Source organism: Typopeltis vanoorti, chromosome 2 (assembly GCF_054136105.1).
Source record: "Typopeltis vanoorti isolate ZY-2024b chromosome 2, IOZ_Tvanoo_1.0, whole genome shotgun sequence".
Lineage (NCBI taxonomy): Eukaryota > Metazoa > Arthropoda > Arachnida > Uropygi > Thelyphonidae > Typopeltis > Typopeltis vanoorti.
In genome coordinates this window covers 130,732,235-130,750,607 of record NC_143550.1, presented here as the reverse complement: position 1 = coordinate 130,750,607, position 18,373 = coordinate 130,732,235, and the positions used below count along the sequence as shown (strand labels likewise).

Sequence of the window (18,373 nt, the reverse complement as noted above, 5' to 3'; positions counted from 1 at the left end):
TGGCTATATTTAGACACGTAGGCAACCTACTGCACACCAAATTGCCAGGAAAAGTTGAAATTCACCAGGTCAAAAAAGTCGAAACAGAGGACCCCCAACCCCAGCCTCTCCCAAGACAGCTCCAGTGAGCCAGAAACAACAGTGATGACATTTCCTATGCAGACTCTAGTGACTATCAGGTAGTCGGCAGGAAGAAGAGAAAGAAGGAGTCTCCCGCTGCAGAATCTGAAATACCACCTCAACACTTGGAGAGAACAGCAGCAATCTACATAACAGCACAACCCAATGAAAGAGTAGTAGCGATGGACACAGCAGCACAATCCAAAGAGAGTTCCACCGGTAATCTTAAGAACTAAAGAAAAATGGTCATCAATCGCAGAGACGATGAAAAACATCAACATCAAATTCGCATCAGCTAGGAACACCGATGAAGGAGTCCAGATCCAGCCTGAAGGAGCATCAGTCTATCGTTGGCTCACCATACTTATGGACGAACTGAAAGTCCCATATCACACGTTCCAGCTTAAGAGTGAGAAAAACCTAAAGGTCGTCATCAGAGGTTTAGTAGAAACTATAACATCTGAAGAAATAGCCACTGACCTCAGATCACAAGGCTTTACACCAATAAAAATCTTGCGCATGTACCGAGCAGACAAGTGCCCCATGCCTCTGGTCTTAGTGGAGATTGGTAAAGACCAGAGAGAAATTTACGATCTTAAGATCATCTGTAGCTTAGTTATCAAGACCGAACCTCTCCGAAGGAAAACATCTGCTGCACAATGCTACCGCTGTCAAAAATATGGGCATGCGCAGAAACTCTGTAGGGCAGAATGCAAGTGTAAAGTGACAACCACTCCTCGCACACATGCGCCAAGCCATGGACCACTCCTGCTAAGTGCACAAATTGTGGTGGCCCACACCCGGCCAACTACAAGGGCTGTTCACTCCACCCATCTAACCTGCTGAAGACTAGGGAGGCAATAGCCCTGCTCACTCAGAAGCGAGTCACACAACCTGCACCAGAAATCAAAGTGCGGGCTGTTACACCCGAAAAATCGCACACCTCTGCGGTCTCCTCACATAACAAACTGGCAGTACTGGCATCGAGCAGCCAAAACTCTGCTGCAATTCTTGCTGCTACTTTAGGAGAGATGTTAATGGCTTTTAGCAAAAAAAATCCCAGCCAGGCCGACACCAACAAATTCTCCAAGAATACGCAAGTCATCTTCTCCATGATTAATGAATAATCCTGTTACCACAACTAACTCTATACAGATCACATTCAATGCAAATGGTCTCAATAACAAAATTTTGGAATTACAAGAATTTCTGGATCACTTCAAAATTGATATTCTCCTAATTAATGAGACCCATCTACGGCCCTGCGATAATCCCAACCTCAGATACTACTCGTTATTCAGAAATGACAGACTCAATGCCAGAGGTGGCGGCACTGCTATCTTTGTCAAGAAAAACATCCATTACAATGAAATCAAGAAGACCACTACAACTAATCTGGAAGAAACGGGCATAGAAATTCACACCAATAATGCAGGCAGTTTAAAAATTGTATGCGTTCATGTTGTTTGTTCAGGTGGCTAAGGAATGTGTTTAATGTTTGCTGACCTTGTGGCCAGATAACAAAAACATCGTCAACGTATCTAAGCCACACTGTAGGTTTTACAGTAAAGGAATCAAGAACACTTTGCTCAAAAGCAAGCTTCCATATAAAAGTTAGCAATTGTGGGGGGGGGGATAGTGGTGAGCCCATGGTCGTACCTTCTTTTTGTAGGTAAAATTCATTTTGCCACACGAAGTAACCGAACATAGTACGTGGACAAAGAGTAGTATGTGCTCCAGATGATGACCTTGATATGAAGGTCGAAATGTCGAGTGTGTATTTTGGTTTATATTAAACTAAAGTTTTACTCCCACACAGTAGTTGCCTCCATAATTTTCCAAAATATGTTTTGATCACAGTGTAAGCATGAAAGAAAGGATTCTCATCATTCATGGAGATGATACTCACAAGCGTTGCAATCAGTATGGTAAGCTAAAGATACATGTTGACCTTTTGATCAATCGGCTGGCCTGTTTAAAGAGATGCTGAGACAGTAATCTTACTCCTAACTGCATCAAGCTAAAAAAGAAATTTACTTCCACTAAAGCACTTGGTATCTATGCTTGCACAGAGAAAGCAATACTTAGAGAGCAAATTCAAACAGCCTGCAGAAATCTAGCAATAACTCAAAATCAGGTTTCAAATTTACAATCCAAACTATCTAGTTATATAAATCCAGATATTTTGAAAGTGCTTGAAAGAATCACTGACTAAACCAATCAGCTAAATATATTCTGGAATAATAAAGAAAAACTTAAGGCCAAATTTCATATTCTAAAACAAAGGCGAAATTTAAATGCCAATCATATGAATCCAACCAATCAGGATATCTCTTCTCTGGTAAACAGCTCCAACAGTGAACAACAAACAAGTGAGAGAAGGAGTGACCAACCACCTGCAAGCAATAGTCATGTGATCAACTTATCAGGCCACCTTAAATAACGGTCAACTTTCACTACTTGATAAAGGCCTTAAATTCGCAGTAGCACCTAGAACTGTTAATAAACTGGATTTTATATACCACATAGAAAGAAGCATTGTCTCTTTCTATTAATAAAGCTGATAAAATTCGGTTAGAAACCAGCAATGTTCTGAATAAAAAGAAAACCTTATATAGCAATCTTACAAAAACAGAACTAGCAGCAATCAAGTCATTAAAAGCTAATCAAGATATAATTATAACAAAATTGAACAAAGGTAATGCCACTGTCATCCTTGACAGGTCAACTTACATTCATCAGATGAATCAACTAGTGTCTGATAACAGCACCTATCAGCTTGTAAACTATAATCCAACTAACAGAATAAAGAAAAAAACTGAGAAATTACTTAAGTCCGTCACTTCTTGGCCGTCAGTCACTGTTAAAAAACTTAAATAATGGCTATAACAAAAATACTATTAATAAAGTTCTTCATAAAACTTCATCAAAAAAGAATATAGATACAATAAAACCATAGCCATCCCATACATTAAAGGGTTATCAGAAAAATTGAGATTATAATGGTGTAGGATTCAATAGAATCCTACACCATTATAATCTCAATGCCACTTTTAAACCACCTATAAAATTAAAAAACATGTTCAACTCACTCCTCTAAGGATATTCTCATCCCATTGGCTCATCCTGGAGTTTATTTCATTTTCTGCACCTGTAACTTACCTTATATTGGTGAAACTGTACGTACAATCCCTATACATAAAAAAGAACACAAAAGACACATTAAATATAACAATTTTGGTGAAGCAGGCCTCTCAGATCATGCTCTCAACACTCTACACCAAATTGATTGGAAAAGTACCTGCTCTTTACATCATACAAAAACCTGGTATGAAAGAAAATTTAATGAAGCCTGTGAAATTATGATTAACCATCCTAATCTCAACAATAATGGTGGCATAAAAATTACAAGAATTTGGATAGCACATATTCAGCCTACTTAGTACTTTAGGACTTTAACCAATTTTCAGCTTTTATTGGAAACTATCCGATACCAATTGGTTGAAATTTATATGTATAAGCTTTTTTTTTTTTAATATATAAACATGTTGCTCTCCAGCCCAATTTAATTTTGTAACCTAATAGATAATACTACTACTAATAATAATAATAGGACTCTAGCTTTGTTGTAGTAAAGGTTGTTTTTTTTAATTTTTAAAAAAAATTATTTATTTATTTATTTATTTTTCATTAGAGGTTAGACCAATAATTGTTGTAACGGTTGGTCAGTGACTTTAGCAAACCATGTAGATTGTAGTGCAGCTTGTCTCTGTTTATATATTGTGTATGCTCTAGATGATGACCCTGATATGAAGGTCAAAACGTGGAGTGTGTATTTTAGTTTATATTAAACTAAAGTTTTACTCCCACATGGTAGTTATCTCCATAATTTCCCAAATGTATGTCTCCTTATTCATCTTCGAATCTTCTTCAGATCCATCCACCTGTTTTCTCTCGATCCCAGGTCGTCCCCTTCCCTTTTTTGTCTACATGCATTCACACCCTCTTGGAGGAAATTACCTTTCTCACGCTGTGTTCCTCTGTCCATCCTAAAATCTCCCTGTTTCCCTGTCTGTCTTGAACACCTGTTCTCTCAATCTCTATACTCGTGTTGCTCACTTCTTTGTTCACAACCAGTGTTCTGGAGGTTTGCAGATATCTGTAGTATACCATTATTTTGAACCTTTATCATCATTAGAATGTTTAAGTTTATGCCATTGTATCATGCTACATTTTATAAAATAATATTATTTTTTAACCTTGTTAATTAAATTTATTTTTTATTATTATATGAAAATAACCATGCAGTCTGAAAACTCATTGCAGAAAGCCCACTCTCACCATTATTCACATAATGTCCATCACATCTCTCTCTCTCTCTCTCTCTCACTCACAGCAGCCTCTGACAACTCATTCCACTCGTTTACCATTTTTCAAGCGAAAAATCTAGTTCTCATGCCTTTGCCAACCATGCACTAACACAATCACCTGGGATGACACCTTGTTCACTCCTGTCTTGTTATGTATTGAAAAATTTCTTCAGCATCTAACTCTATAAAATTCCATTAGTAAATTACATGTTTCCATCATGTCTTTTCTTTTTCACCTGGCAACAAACTTTCAGTCTAGTCTCATAGAGAGAGCACAACATAGACCAGTGTTTCGCAAACTTTTTTAGTAATAGAGCACTTTTCATCTCACAATATATTTATAGGACACGTATATTCTTTTGTGGCTGGCAGTCTGCACCACACCAACATTATATAAGCATGCAAGAGCATGTCAGTGGAAGGATAGTTTGTCTCATCCACTCAAATGATGTATGATACCGTTTACTTCCCCCTTTCCCTCAACCTGTGATTCCAGGCTAAATTGCATATGGATGGCATGTTAGATCACTACGTTGCTACTTTTTCATAGATATCATTAACTCTATACATACTTTTTCATAGATATCATTAACTCTATACATACTTTTTCATAGATATCATTAACTCTATACATACTTTTTCATAGATATCATTAACTCTATACATACTTTTTCATAGATATCATTAACTCTATACATACTTTTCCATGCAAAGCTTGCCAAAATAAAATGTTCCATTGTTTATTTGATTATTAGTCTATGCCAGTATATTAATAACTGAAATATATCTATTTTTTAATTATAATGATACAAAAGTGGTGTATCCTCCAAATATGCAACATTTATTATTTTATTTTATATTTTTAAATTATTAATTTTGATTTTTCCTGAAACACTTATTCACATCTCATGTAACACAGTTTGGAAACACTGCTCTAGACCATGTTACTGTCCATGTTTCACTTTTCTTTCCAGTATTCAAGATTTTTAAAAATTATTATTTTGAAGTACCTCAACATTTTTTAGGTTTATTACTGGAAGCTATGATCGAACCTGTAAAGTTTGGGAAGCAAACACAGGTGAACAGCTGTTGTCCCTTGAGAGTCATAAGCACATTGTGTATGCTTTGTCATTTAATAATCCATTTGGGTAAGTTAAATTTCATATTCAGATGAATCAAATGAATGGTTATATGCTGTAAAAATCTTTCCTTATTGGAAATGAAGTTTTACTCATGTTAGTTGCAAAACTATTTTATTTGAGAGTAGTTTGCCAGAATAGCCTTGTTTGAAAGTTACATGAACCTGTGGCTATTATCACTTTTAATGGATTGTTAGCCTGATAAATTTAGAAAACAGGAAAGAAAGACATAAAGAAAGAAAGAAATGGAAAAAAGGTACTGTGAGAAAGGGAAGGAATTGGTAACAACTCTCCCCCCCTTCTCCAAAAGCACAATAAACTTTTTTGTTTATAATGTTTATAGACTAAGGTCATTAAAGAAAGAAGAAAAGCGTGTTGTGGTCTTGTTTTTAGTTAAAATAGATGGTATGGGAGAAGAGGAGCTGTAGAACATAAGGATCATTTATATGTTATTTATTTTACAAACTGCTGATAGAAATCCCAACTATGACTGCTATCAACTAAGCACGTTTCTTCTGTAAGTAATTACAGATATATCAAAATGATGTGCACGTATATTGATCCATTATGCACAATGTTGTGTAAGCTGATGTATATAAGTATGCTTTAATGCATTGAAAATGTGATTCCATTGCCTGACACATCTCTTCTCCCCTTTCCTCACTTTCACACTCCACTGTTTTTAGTTTTTTTTCTTCTTCTTCTTTTTTTTTTTTTTCAATCCTTCAAGCTACAGGCTACAAACAGTGATCCCAGCAATGAGAGTTCTCCTTCTGGTAATAATTAATGCAGTTGGAGTATATTTGCCCTACTTGAATCTACTGTGATAATTTTTTTTTTAATATATTTTTTCCTTTGGGAAGTCCTGTACATTTATTAAGTGACATTGCAAACTGCTTGAAAATAAAAATAGAAATGAAAATCCCCTTCTAAACCTGTTTTCTGCAAATTTACTGAAACTAAATAATAATATATATCTATATTTCTTTTTAAATCCAGAATCCTTGACAACTTAACAACACTGAACAAGCATCGTCTGCTCACAATAGTGCTGTTTAAGTCAGAAGACTTGAAATATGGTACTCTAAGTGGATATGAAATATGTACTATGTTAGGCTCATTCCCTACCACCTTGAACTCAACTAGATATCCTCTTTCAGACCATTCTCAATATCATTTTATTAGTAGTGTTATATGTAAGCTCATTCGGATGTAATGTAGCAATAAAATTACTTGTGGAGTTCATGTATTTATTACTCTAGTTGGACTTTTTTTTTCTCTTTGTGGAACACTGAAAATAAAGTGGAAAGTGGAAAGAAATTTGCTTGGAGTATATACAAATTTAATATAAGATAGTCATTAGTGATCAAATGTATGAGGAGTATAATTTGGCTAGAAAATTGACAATCAGAGTAAAGCGAAATAAAGTAAAATATGAGAGGAGATTAGCAGGTTCTTCCTCTTGCTTGCCACTTCTGCTATATGACAAGCAAGAAGAAAAATAATTAGAGAAGGGTGACATTGGTGACAACAAAGTGGCCATGGTAAAGAATATTATGGAATTATTTGATAGGATGCTGTTATAGGCCAGGGAGCACACCACAGAGAGCACACCAATTAATGTTTTAGTTGGGCATGTAAAAAAGAAGATGATCCTGATGGGAGACTTTAATTACTGGAATATAGAATGGAAGGAAGAGATAGTGCATGGGAACAAGGAGAGTGAGTTTGTTGAATTTCTGAGAGATAAATATCTTTAACAACATATGACTGAAGCAACTAGAGGCGTTAATGTTTTGGATTTGGTGATAGCTTCACAAGATGTAATTGTTAATGAGGTGTTGACACTGCAACTGGTTGGTGAGAGTGATCATGAGGTACTTGTACAAGAAAAGGTTTTACCAAAAATTGGTATATGTGGAAGTATAAAGAGGGTAATTATATGAAGCTCTCTAGTCAGTTAGCATCAGTATGTTGGGTAGATGAGCTGAGCAGAAAAGATGTTGACAATGCATGGAAACTCACAAGGCAGTATCTGACAAAAGCAATATATAACTGCTTTGCTTTTGTTAAGGGTTAAGCGAGTAAATAGAGTAGAAGTGAAATGAATGAACAGTGAAATCAAGCAAGCTGTGCTAGGAAAGAAAATGCTATGGAGGAGGTACAGCTTGCTCGATTTCACTTCATGGATCTGATGTGATCAGATCCATGAAGAGTATAATGTGAAGGTTAGAAAGGTAATGATCATGGCAAAAAAAGAAAAGGTGCAATATGAGAGGAAATTGGCTGGTCAGGCCATGGTTAACTCAAGTGAATTTTTCTGCTATATGGCAAGCAAGAGAAAGAATAATTATGGCAAGTTGACACTGGTGGATGGTCATGGCAGCAGAATAACAGTTGTAAAGGATATAGTGGAATTATTGAATGAGCACTTTATCAGTGTATATCATACTGTTGTAAATGATGCAGTGCAATATATAGAAGGGAGGCAGGTATTAGGAGAACTGAAAGTGAAAGAATCAGAGGGGTATCAGGTGTTGTTTGTGTTAGATGTTAATAAGGCTGTGGGACTGGATGACAAATCACCACATATGCTTAAGAAATGTGGACCACAGTTGGCTATGTCCTTGACCTGGTGATTTAATGAAAGTATTGCAGTGGGTAGGGTTTCTAATGAGTGGAAAGAAGGCAAAATAGTATCACTCCACAAGCATGGTTCTAGGACAGAAGTTTCCGATAATAGACCAGTCTGCATAACTGAAGTTGTGGTCAAGGTGTTGTAGAGATTGGTTAGGAATTGAATACAGGATTGGGTTGATGGATACAGCATTCTTTATTATGATCAGCATGGATTTGTAAACAGTAGGTCCTGTTTTAGCAATTTTCTTGCATTTTATTACAGGGTAACAGATGTGTGTTAAATAAGAGAGAATCATGTACAGTGATATTCTTGGACTTTGCAAAAGCATTTGATAGATTACCACAGATAAGTTGATGTACAAGCTGCAAAGGATAGGAATAGATAGTGTATTGGTTAGATGGATCGGAGATTGGCTCTCTGAACAATACCAGCAGGTTGTATATGATGGAGCAGTGTCTCAAAAAAGGAGGCATGCTCAGGGTTCTAGTCTTGTGTCCTTGCTGTTTAACTTGTTTATAAACAGTATATCATGTGGACTGACTGGGGATCTTCAGTTGTTTGCTGATGATGCAAAGTTGGGAAGAATTGTAAGTGGCACTGCTGATGTTAATTCCCTTCAGGAAGATTTGAATAGACTTTTTACTTGGGCAAAGGAGTGGAGTTGTAATTTTAATATTAATAAGTGCAAAAATATAAGGTTGTGTACTATATCAGCAGTGCCATACTGCAGGAAGTGGATGATTTTGTTGTATAATGAAACCTGTGGAGCATTCACGCATGACCACAGTAATAATATTTTTTAATAAGTAAATATTTCATCCTAAGTATCATAGGACATCGTCAATACAGTTAATTCAAACAATACTAGGAATCACATACAGTTAGGGTGCATGCTTACAATGGAATCTCTCTATGCATCAGTAGCGTGTTAAAGAATTAAATTAAAATATGTCTAAAAAAATACATTAAAATGAGATAACATATATAAAAATTATTTTACACAATTTAGGATGACAATTTCCCAGACTTTAGGGATAGTAAGAACATTCATGTTTATATGAACATTTATGTGTTTATATGAACGAACGCTACATTCACAATTCTTGGTTCATTATCCATCTCAAAAATTTGGCATCGTTAAATCATTAGTAACCAGAACACACAGATTCTGCTCCTCCAAAGAATCTTTAAACCAAGAATTGGAAATAATCAAAAATACAGTCATACAAAATGGTTACAATCCAAAAACAACTCAAAAAATCAATTGTTTACTTTCTCCTAAAGACAAACTCTGACCACTGATGCTACCTGGCATGTGCTAGGTCCCACGCTCCTGTAAATTGTCCTACTATGGACAGTCAAGTAGATCCATTAGCAAACGCATTTCAGAACATCTAGACCACATCCATCTATCAAACTGCAGAAATCTGGCTTCTCACAACACGGAATTGAAAACCCTAACCATAGGATCCATTGGAAGAAGACCAAACTTCTTTGCTCCGTTGGCAAAACTTGTTGGCATTGTATATTTATAAATCACTTATAAATTGGATAGAGACACTGTCATGTCTCTATCCAATCCTTTCATTTTCCTGTTAACTATTACTCTTCATACCATCAATCTGTCTTCATAGGGAACATTAAATACACCAGTCACTATCTTGGTCACTCACCTAAGGATTCTTTCCTTACAACTTCCAATGAAAATCGGTGCTGATCATTGCACATCAATCTAGAAGTAGCTGTATCAAAGTGTTTTTAAGAGGAATAATTAATATCCCCATTGTGTTTATCATCCAAGTAATCCAATGAGCTGTGTTGAAAACTTTTGCAATATGCCCTCTAAACTTCAACTACTCATCTACAATCACCACCCATATCCCTAGTTTTATCAATTTCCTGTAGTATTGTTCCCATCAGTGTAGTACATGGCTTGCAATATTTTTGTCCCATGGTGATACCTTATTCTTTACCACATTCAACTGGCAGCTGTTACCCATACATCCAGTCTATTTGAATCATCCTGTAGAATTTCCACGTTACCTTTATTAACTATTGTTTGCCCAGTTCACCTTGAGTCATTTCTTTTATCATTAATTTACACAAGAAATAGCAGTGAATTAACTCCTTTATGCTCTTCTCTGTTTATCTGTGAGCTGCCTTTCTATCCATACCACTAGTTTCATATCTATCCTTATTTGCTGCAATTTATGATATGCTTTTAAATATTTTTGTAAAATACTGCAGTATTATTGTGTAGCCATTTCATTTATCCAACTCAGCTGTTACTTCATTATATAAAAAAAAAGTGAGTAAATTAATAAGACAAGACCTACCTTCACATATGTTGCTCAAATAGAGTATCATAATCCTATCCACCAATTCTTACTTTTTGCCTTTGAACCAATTTCTTCAATACCCTTACTACCACTTCTGAGACAGTCAGCTTATGATTCTCTACCTCTATAATTCTTTTGTCCTCTTTTACTTTCTTTTTGCTTCTTTGGAACCTTATACATGCTAAAAGCTCAAGTTCCAAAGGATTATCTGGGATCTAGGGAAAATAGTTGGATTTGAAGAAGGTTCTGGGATGAATAAGGAAAAAAGAAATGACTTGAGGAAAGTATGGAGAAGTCACATCTAATAAGTATTAAAAGAACACATAAGATCACAGTAATAACTTTTAATTAAAAGTTATTACTGTGGTCTTACGTGTTCTTTTAATAATTATACTATGCCACAGGTACCTCTAAAAATAACATCTAATAAGTGCTATTAGTGAAACCTGTTATAGATCTGGGAATGAGCAGTTATGTTTGTATACAAATACTAGAAGTATAAGAAACAAGACAAATGATATTGGTTGCTTGATTGAGTTTGTTCACACAAAAATTGTTGCAATAAGTGAGACATGGTTGGATGAGGATGACATCCTGACAGGAATAAAGATGGAAATGGCATGATGTATTTCATGAAGATAGCAAGGGTAAATAGGAAGGTGATGCTATTGATGATAGAAAAGAGTTATGTCCATGCAAGATTGCGATGCAAGGGAAGAAATAGTGGTAGAGGTTTTAAGGTAATATGATGTGAGATAGAGGTAAATAGAGTGAAATACTTCATTGAATGTTGCTATAGACCTGGTAACGTGGAGGGTAGTGACCAGGAAATGTATAAGAAAATTAGGCAAGCAATGAGAAAGGGTGATCGTTATGGATGATTTTAATTACGGCAATATGGATTGGGATGATGAGATAGCAACTGGAAAAAAAGAAAATGAGTTTCTTGAGATTTCAAGGGACAACTACCTCAGACAGTATGTAACAGAGGACACATGAGGATTGAGAGTCTTGGATTTCATCATCTCATCAGAGGATGTTATTATAAATGAGGTGTCAAATCTCCCTCCAGTTGGTGAGAGTGCCATGAAGTGATTACCTGGGTGGTTGTCCATGTGAGGACTTCTGTGAGGAAAGGGTATATGTGGAACTACAAGGCTGGTGATTATGAGAAGCTCAGAAGACAGCTTGCAGCTGTAGCATGGAATGAGGAGTTGGGTGGAAAGGAGATCAGTAACGTGTTTTTAAATTTAAATATAGTGTGGCTTTTTGTCTCAAATTGTGCTGCAGTTGTGCATCAGTTAGATACAAGTGTCCTTCAGTGGTTTATTGTTCGGAACTGTGTTGTATATATTGTGTTTTCGCTGCCGTTTGTTTCACTCCTTCAACGTGTCAGCGGCACGCAGGACTTCTACTTCTACACGAAAGGCTGGCTCAGCATTAGATTTTTCGCAATGGATGCATTGTGGAAACTGCTACATGTATGCACCGAAGAATGTGAAGGATCTGTGGTCAGTCTGGTTAAGTGAGAAGAATGAAAATGTCGCGTATGTGAGAAATGGCAGGATAGGCTTGAGCGTTTAGGAATGGAAGCTGATGTTGGGGCTGTAGCAGAGGAACTTCGGCGGGAGTTCATGAAAATGAAAAATGACCTTCATCTTCTGCATGAGGAATTGGAAGTGCTCAGTAAGGAGATACTGGAAATTAAAACTGAGTTTAATGTGTTAAACAGAGAAATTAGGACTATAGAGATTACTTTAGCCGAAGTAACTAGAACAGATTTATGTATGGGTGAGTCTTTGGTGAATGATGCAGTAATAAATAGTATGGGAGTGATTGGGAGTCAACAAAATAAAACAAGAGACCTAGAAGAAACAAGATGTTGTGAGAGTGGAGTGGGTAAGTAATAGAGCATTGAGTAACGAAACTGGCAGAGTCATGCTGAATAGTGTAGAAAATGAGTCCATGAGTGATGCTTGTGTGGACTTGAATGAAGTTAAGAGTGGTAAGATATATGGTGATTCTATGATTAAGGGTATGGAGAGTGGTATGCATGACGAGTGCTTGGCTGGTGGGACAATAGAAAGATTGGCTTTAGCAATAAAGAGAGGGCATGAAGCAGACAAGATGATAGTTATGGTGGGTACAAATGACTTGAGTGATGGTATAAATCGGGTAGGAAAAGATTTAAGAACATTGTTAGATATTGTGAAGAGGAAAAGTGTCAATGGGAAGTTAGTGTGTGTGTGTGTGCTGCCTCGTTTTGACAATTACGAGTTAAGTAGATGAGCGATGATAATGAATGATATGATTGCAAGAATGTGCAAAAAAAAGAGGTCTGGAATTTGTTGATGTTTGGAGTGTATTTGAAGGAAAAAGACAGTTGTATTCTAGAGATGGGCTGCATCTGAACATGGAAGGACATAAGCGATTGAAGAAGTTATTGTTTTCTAAACAAGTTGAAGTAATTGGGCAGGGAAACTAATATTGAAAAGGTTGAGTGTAAGAGAGAGAAACTTTAGCACTGATTGTATATTTATTGATCCTTATTCGCAGAATAAATTGCAGAAGAGAGGGGATAAAAATCGGCATGGAACTACTGAAATTAGTGACTTATATATCAGTTCTAAAGTTGGTACAAGATCTGGTGGGAATCTGCAATTTTTGTATACCAATGCAAGAAGCATTCGAAATAAGAGAGAAGAATTTTTGGCATTAGTCAGTGCAATCTCACCAAAAGTTGTAGGCATCAGTGAAACTTGGCTGTCAGTAGAAGATGTGGTCACTGGAATTGAATGTGATGGGTACAGTATTTTCGGGGAGGTTAGAGAAGATAGAACAGGGGGAGGAGTAATGTTGATGATAACTGATGTGTTGCAGCCAAAGAAAGTAGTATGATGGATTTACATGTCTATCAATATGATAGACATGTGAATGAGAACTCATTTGAGGCGGTCTGGTGCGAAATAGTGACCAATGCAACCAAATATACAGTTGGATGCTGCTATAGGCCAGGGAGTACAGGAGGAGATATTGAATTCATGCATCAGCAAATTAGTGCAATGAGTGCAGGTTTAGTGATTATTATGGGGGATTTTAATTATGGTGATACAAATTGAAAGGAGGAAATATCATGTAACAAAAAGGAAATGGAATTTATACATCTTCTACGAGATAATTACTTGAAACAGCACATAACTGAAGGGACACGTGGTGTGAGAGTGTTGGACCTGGTTAATGGGTCAGAGGATATATATATGCATAAGTAAGGTGTCCTCCTTACCTCCAGTTGGTGAAAGCGATCATGTGGTATTGACTTCGGAGGTTGCAAAATCTGTGGATTTTTCAGTTAAGAAGGGGTATATAAGGAACTACAGGTTAGGCAATTATAACAAGCTTCGGAGTGAGCTTGCAGCCATCCTATGGCAGGGGAAAGATGTTAGTAGTGCATGGGATAAAATCAGTGGGTATCTGAGGAAGGCAATATCAGATTGTGTCCCCGTGGTCAGGAAGTCAAACAAGGCAGGCGTTAGATGGATGAGCAGTAGTATCAAGCTTGACCTGCAAAAAAAGAAAATGTTATGGAGAATTTACAAGGAGAAAGGCGATCAGTACACCCATGAGCAGTACAAGGCTCAAGTTAGGAAGGGTACCAGCATAGTAAGAAAAGCTAAATCAGATTATGAGAAGACCTTAGCCAAAGAGATCAAGGGTAATCAAAAAGAGTTCTTCCGCTATGTGGCAAGTAAACGGAAGAATGACTTCGGAAGGATAACTTTAGTGAGTGATGGTATTGAGGTGACAAAAATCAGATGTAATAGTCGAGTTACTGAGTGATCACTTTTCAAAAGTCTATCACCCAAGTGAAGATATCTCTGTACCTGTAGCAATAACTAATGTGAGAATTGAACCTAAGAAATCAGAGGTATTTAATATATTGCAAAATTTAAATGCAAACACTGCTGTTGGCTTAGATGGAATATCAGCTCGGGTGTTGCGTGAATGTGCAAATGAATTGTCAACCCCACTTACTTGGATATTTAATTTAAGTTTGAACTCTGGTCTGGTCCCTAGGGAGTGGAAGTTAGGCAAAGTGGTTCCTTTGCATAAGGGTGGCTCTAAAACTGCAGTAGTTAATTACAGACCAATCACCATCTCAGGAGTAGTGGTAAAAGTATTGAAAAAGTTGGTTAAAGACAAAATTCAAGAATGGGTGGATCAGGATATGATACTCTATAGAGCCCAACATGGTTTTGTTAAAGGTAGATCCTGCTTTAGCAATCTATTAACTTTTCATAATAGAATGACATCTGAGTTGGATAAAGGAACTGGTTATACAGTGGTACTTCTGAATTTTGCTAAGGCTTTTGACAGGATACCCCATGGAACACTGTTGTGCAAATTGGAGCAGATGGGAATGGATACTAAATTGGTGATATGGATAGGAGAATGGCTCAGGGAGAGATACCAGAAGGTGGTGTATGGAGGTGCCGAGTCCAGGATGAGGCAGGTGACCAGTGGTGTACCTCAGGGCTCTGTGCTTGGGCCATTGTTGTTTAATTTGTATATAAATGATGTAGGAAATGGCTTAAAGGGAGATATTAAGTTGTTTGCTGTTGATGCAAAGTTGGGTAGCGCAATAAAAAAATCAAGCTGATGTTGAAAGTTTGCAGGATGATTTAAATAAGCTGGTAGAATGGGCAAAAGGTAATGGATGTCAGTTCAATGTGGAAAAGTGTAAAGTCATACATTTTGGAATTAAAAGATTACCAGCTGTGTACTACATTGATGGAACAGTACTCCAAGAGAATGATGAGGCTAGGGACTTAGGGGTGTTGGTAGATAGGGAGATGAAGTTCAGAGGACACATTGCCAAGGTGTCCAAGATTGCACATAGGATTACTTGGTTGTTGAGGAACACACTGACATCCAGAGATAAAGAGGTTATTATTCCCCTTTATAAAGCATTGATACTTCCACATTTGGATTACTGTGCTCAAGTCTGGTCACCGATTCCTTGGAGATGAGGAGGCTGTGGAGAGGGTTCAGAGAAGAGTGACTAAGTTAGTAAGTGATGTAAAAAATGCTCCCTACATTGATAAATTGAGAGCTTGTGGATTGCAGAGGTTGGTTGATAGGCAGAGAAGAGGGGATATGATAGAAACATTTAAATTACTGAAAGGTTTTTATAGGATTGATGCAAGGGAAATGTTTCGTCTGTGTGATAGTGATGGAAGAACAAGAGGTCATCCATGGAAATTAAAGAAGAGTATGGTTAACAAGGGTGTCAGGACAAGGTTTTTTGCCTGGAGGGTGGTGAATGAGTGGAATGCATTGCCTGACTTAGTTTTGAGCTTTTTCGTCTGTAAATGAATTCGAGAAGAGATATGACAGATATTGTTTTGCTAGTTTGGGTCTCCCATGATGAGTCTACTGACTCCATGGAGATACCCGTAATAATAATAATTAATAATATTATTCAATAGCTGTCTAGTAGAAGCAATATCTAAGTGTATTCCAAAGGTCAAAAGGTTAAAGAGGGTTGGTGTGAAATGGATGAATGAAAAGATTTAGAGAAAAAAAGTCATTATAGAGGCAACATAAGAGGAGTGGTAATAATCAGTTCCATGAAGAGAATATAAAGAACAGGCAAGGAAGGTGACTGAGTTGGTAAGGGTAGGAAAAGCTCTGTATGAGCTGCAGTTAGCGAATGAAGCCTCCCCCCCCCCCCCCCCAATTCCATTCTTTTGATATGTAGCCAGCAAAAATAAGAATGATTATAATAGGATGGCACTGATTGGAGAAAATGGTATAAAAACACAACTGCTGCAGAGGATAGTTGATATATTTAGTTCATAAAGGTCTCTCATCCTTATCAATGTGATGTCATGGAGAGTTTGAGAGCGGTGGATGATGAGGAGGAGAGTGAGGAAGTGAGGTATATAGGACTGTGAGTGAGGAAGAGGTATATAGGTAATTAAGCAAACTTTATATTAATAAGGCTGTGGGACTTGATGACATATCACCACATATGTTGAAGTAATATGCCAAGGAGTTGACATCTGCCTTGACATATTTGTTTAATATGAGTCTTACATTTGGTCAAGTTCTAAAGGAGTGGAAGGAAGGAAGGCAAGATTGTACCACTTCATACGGGATATGACAGAATATAAGCATCAAATTATTGGCCAATCTGTGTGTCAGGTTTGTATTTAAAGCATTTGAAAGACTGATGAGAATCAGGATCCAAAATAGGGTTGACAAAAATGGTGTTATCTTTGATGGACAGCATGGATTTTCTTAAGAGAGGTCATGCTTTAGTAATCTACTCACTTATTACAATAAGGTGACAGCAGCATTGGATGTGGGAGATGGATACACAGTAGTATATTTAGAGTTTGCAAAGGCTTTTGATAATTACCTCATGGTAAATTGATAGTCAAACTGGGGCTGGGGCTGAATATTAGACTAGTGCATTGGATTGGAGATTGGCTGTCTGATAGGTATGAGCAAGTTGTGTTTGTGGGGGGGGGGGGGAGTAATATCCTGGAAGCAGAAAGTCTCTAGTAGTGTGCCTCATGGGGTCTTGGGGAAGATTTGAATGCAGATATATAGTTGTTTGCAGGTGATGCAAAGTTGGAATGAGCTACGAGGGGTAGAGCAGATGTTCTGGCTTTACTAGAACACTTGAATAGATTGAGTGAATGGGGATGGGAGTGAGAATGCCAGTTCAATGTTGAAAAAGGTATGGTTTTAAAATTTGGGAAACAAAGATTTGATGTAGAATTTACACTTGGTGGGATATATTGTTGGAGGTGGAGGAAATAAGAGATTTTGAGGTGACATGTTGCCAAAATTGTGAGGACAACACAACACATTCTGAGAATGATGCAGAGGACACTGACTGTAGAAGTAAGGGGATTCAGGTTCCATTGTATAAGGCCTTGATTAGGCCACATATGAAATACCGTGCAGATTTGGTTTTCAAAAGGATGTTAAGATGCTGGAAAGGGTCCAGAGGCAACTGACTAAGGTAGTTTCTGATCTGGAATATTGAATATGATGAATGATTGAGAAGGTGCAATTTACAGAGTCTAGTGGATAGGAGGAAGAGGGATGATATAGAGATGTGCAAGTTGGTAACTGGTTGTTATAGGATTAACATTGAAGGGGTTTTTCATAAAATTGTAGGAGACTTGGGGAGAAGAACATGAGGAGGTCATCCCTAGAAGCTGTATAAGGAGAGTGTGAGCAAGGGAGTGAGAAGCAGGTTTTTTGCATGGAGAGTTGCAAATGATTGGAATGCATTGCCCATTGCTTGACAGCATGGTGAGCGCAGAGAATTTGAATGTGTATAAGGCGCAGTATGACGAGGTGTGTGTGTGTACGACAACAGGGACCTCATAGATGAGTGTGACTCCATAGGTTCTTAGGATAATAATTTGTATTTTCCCTTCAGCCTTATGGCTGGTGAGGCAACAATATGCTACTATACCAGGGAAATGATCATGAAGCAAGGTTTTTTTCCCATTGCCTTCCTTGTCATGAGTATATTTATGAATGTAGCCGTGTGTGTTCCAGATAAAGGTTCCTCACATCTTGGATGGGAATCAAACCCAGGTCTTTCTGACCAAAGGGTTTCGTCTATACCAACTGAGCTATGGAGGCTCCAGGATAATAATAATAATAATAATAATAATAATAATAATAATAATAATAATAATAATAATGAAACTTAAATTATTCATTATTCAGCCTGGTCAT

General features: G+C 37.1%; 1 protein-coding gene across 1 annotated transcript in view; it reads left to right on the top strand.

Annotated features, from left to right (window-relative positions):
• LOC150109432 (uncharacterized) overlaps positions 1-18,373 on the top strand; it is a 334,156-nt gene that overhangs the window by 157,514 nt on the left and 158,269 nt on the right. Inside the window, exon 6 of the mRNA XM_090408164.1 lies at positions 5,516-5,638. Coding sequence (XP_090264290.1) covers positions 5,516-5,638 — 123 coding nt within the window. The remainder of the gene's footprint in view (positions 1-5,515; positions 5,639-18,373) is intronic.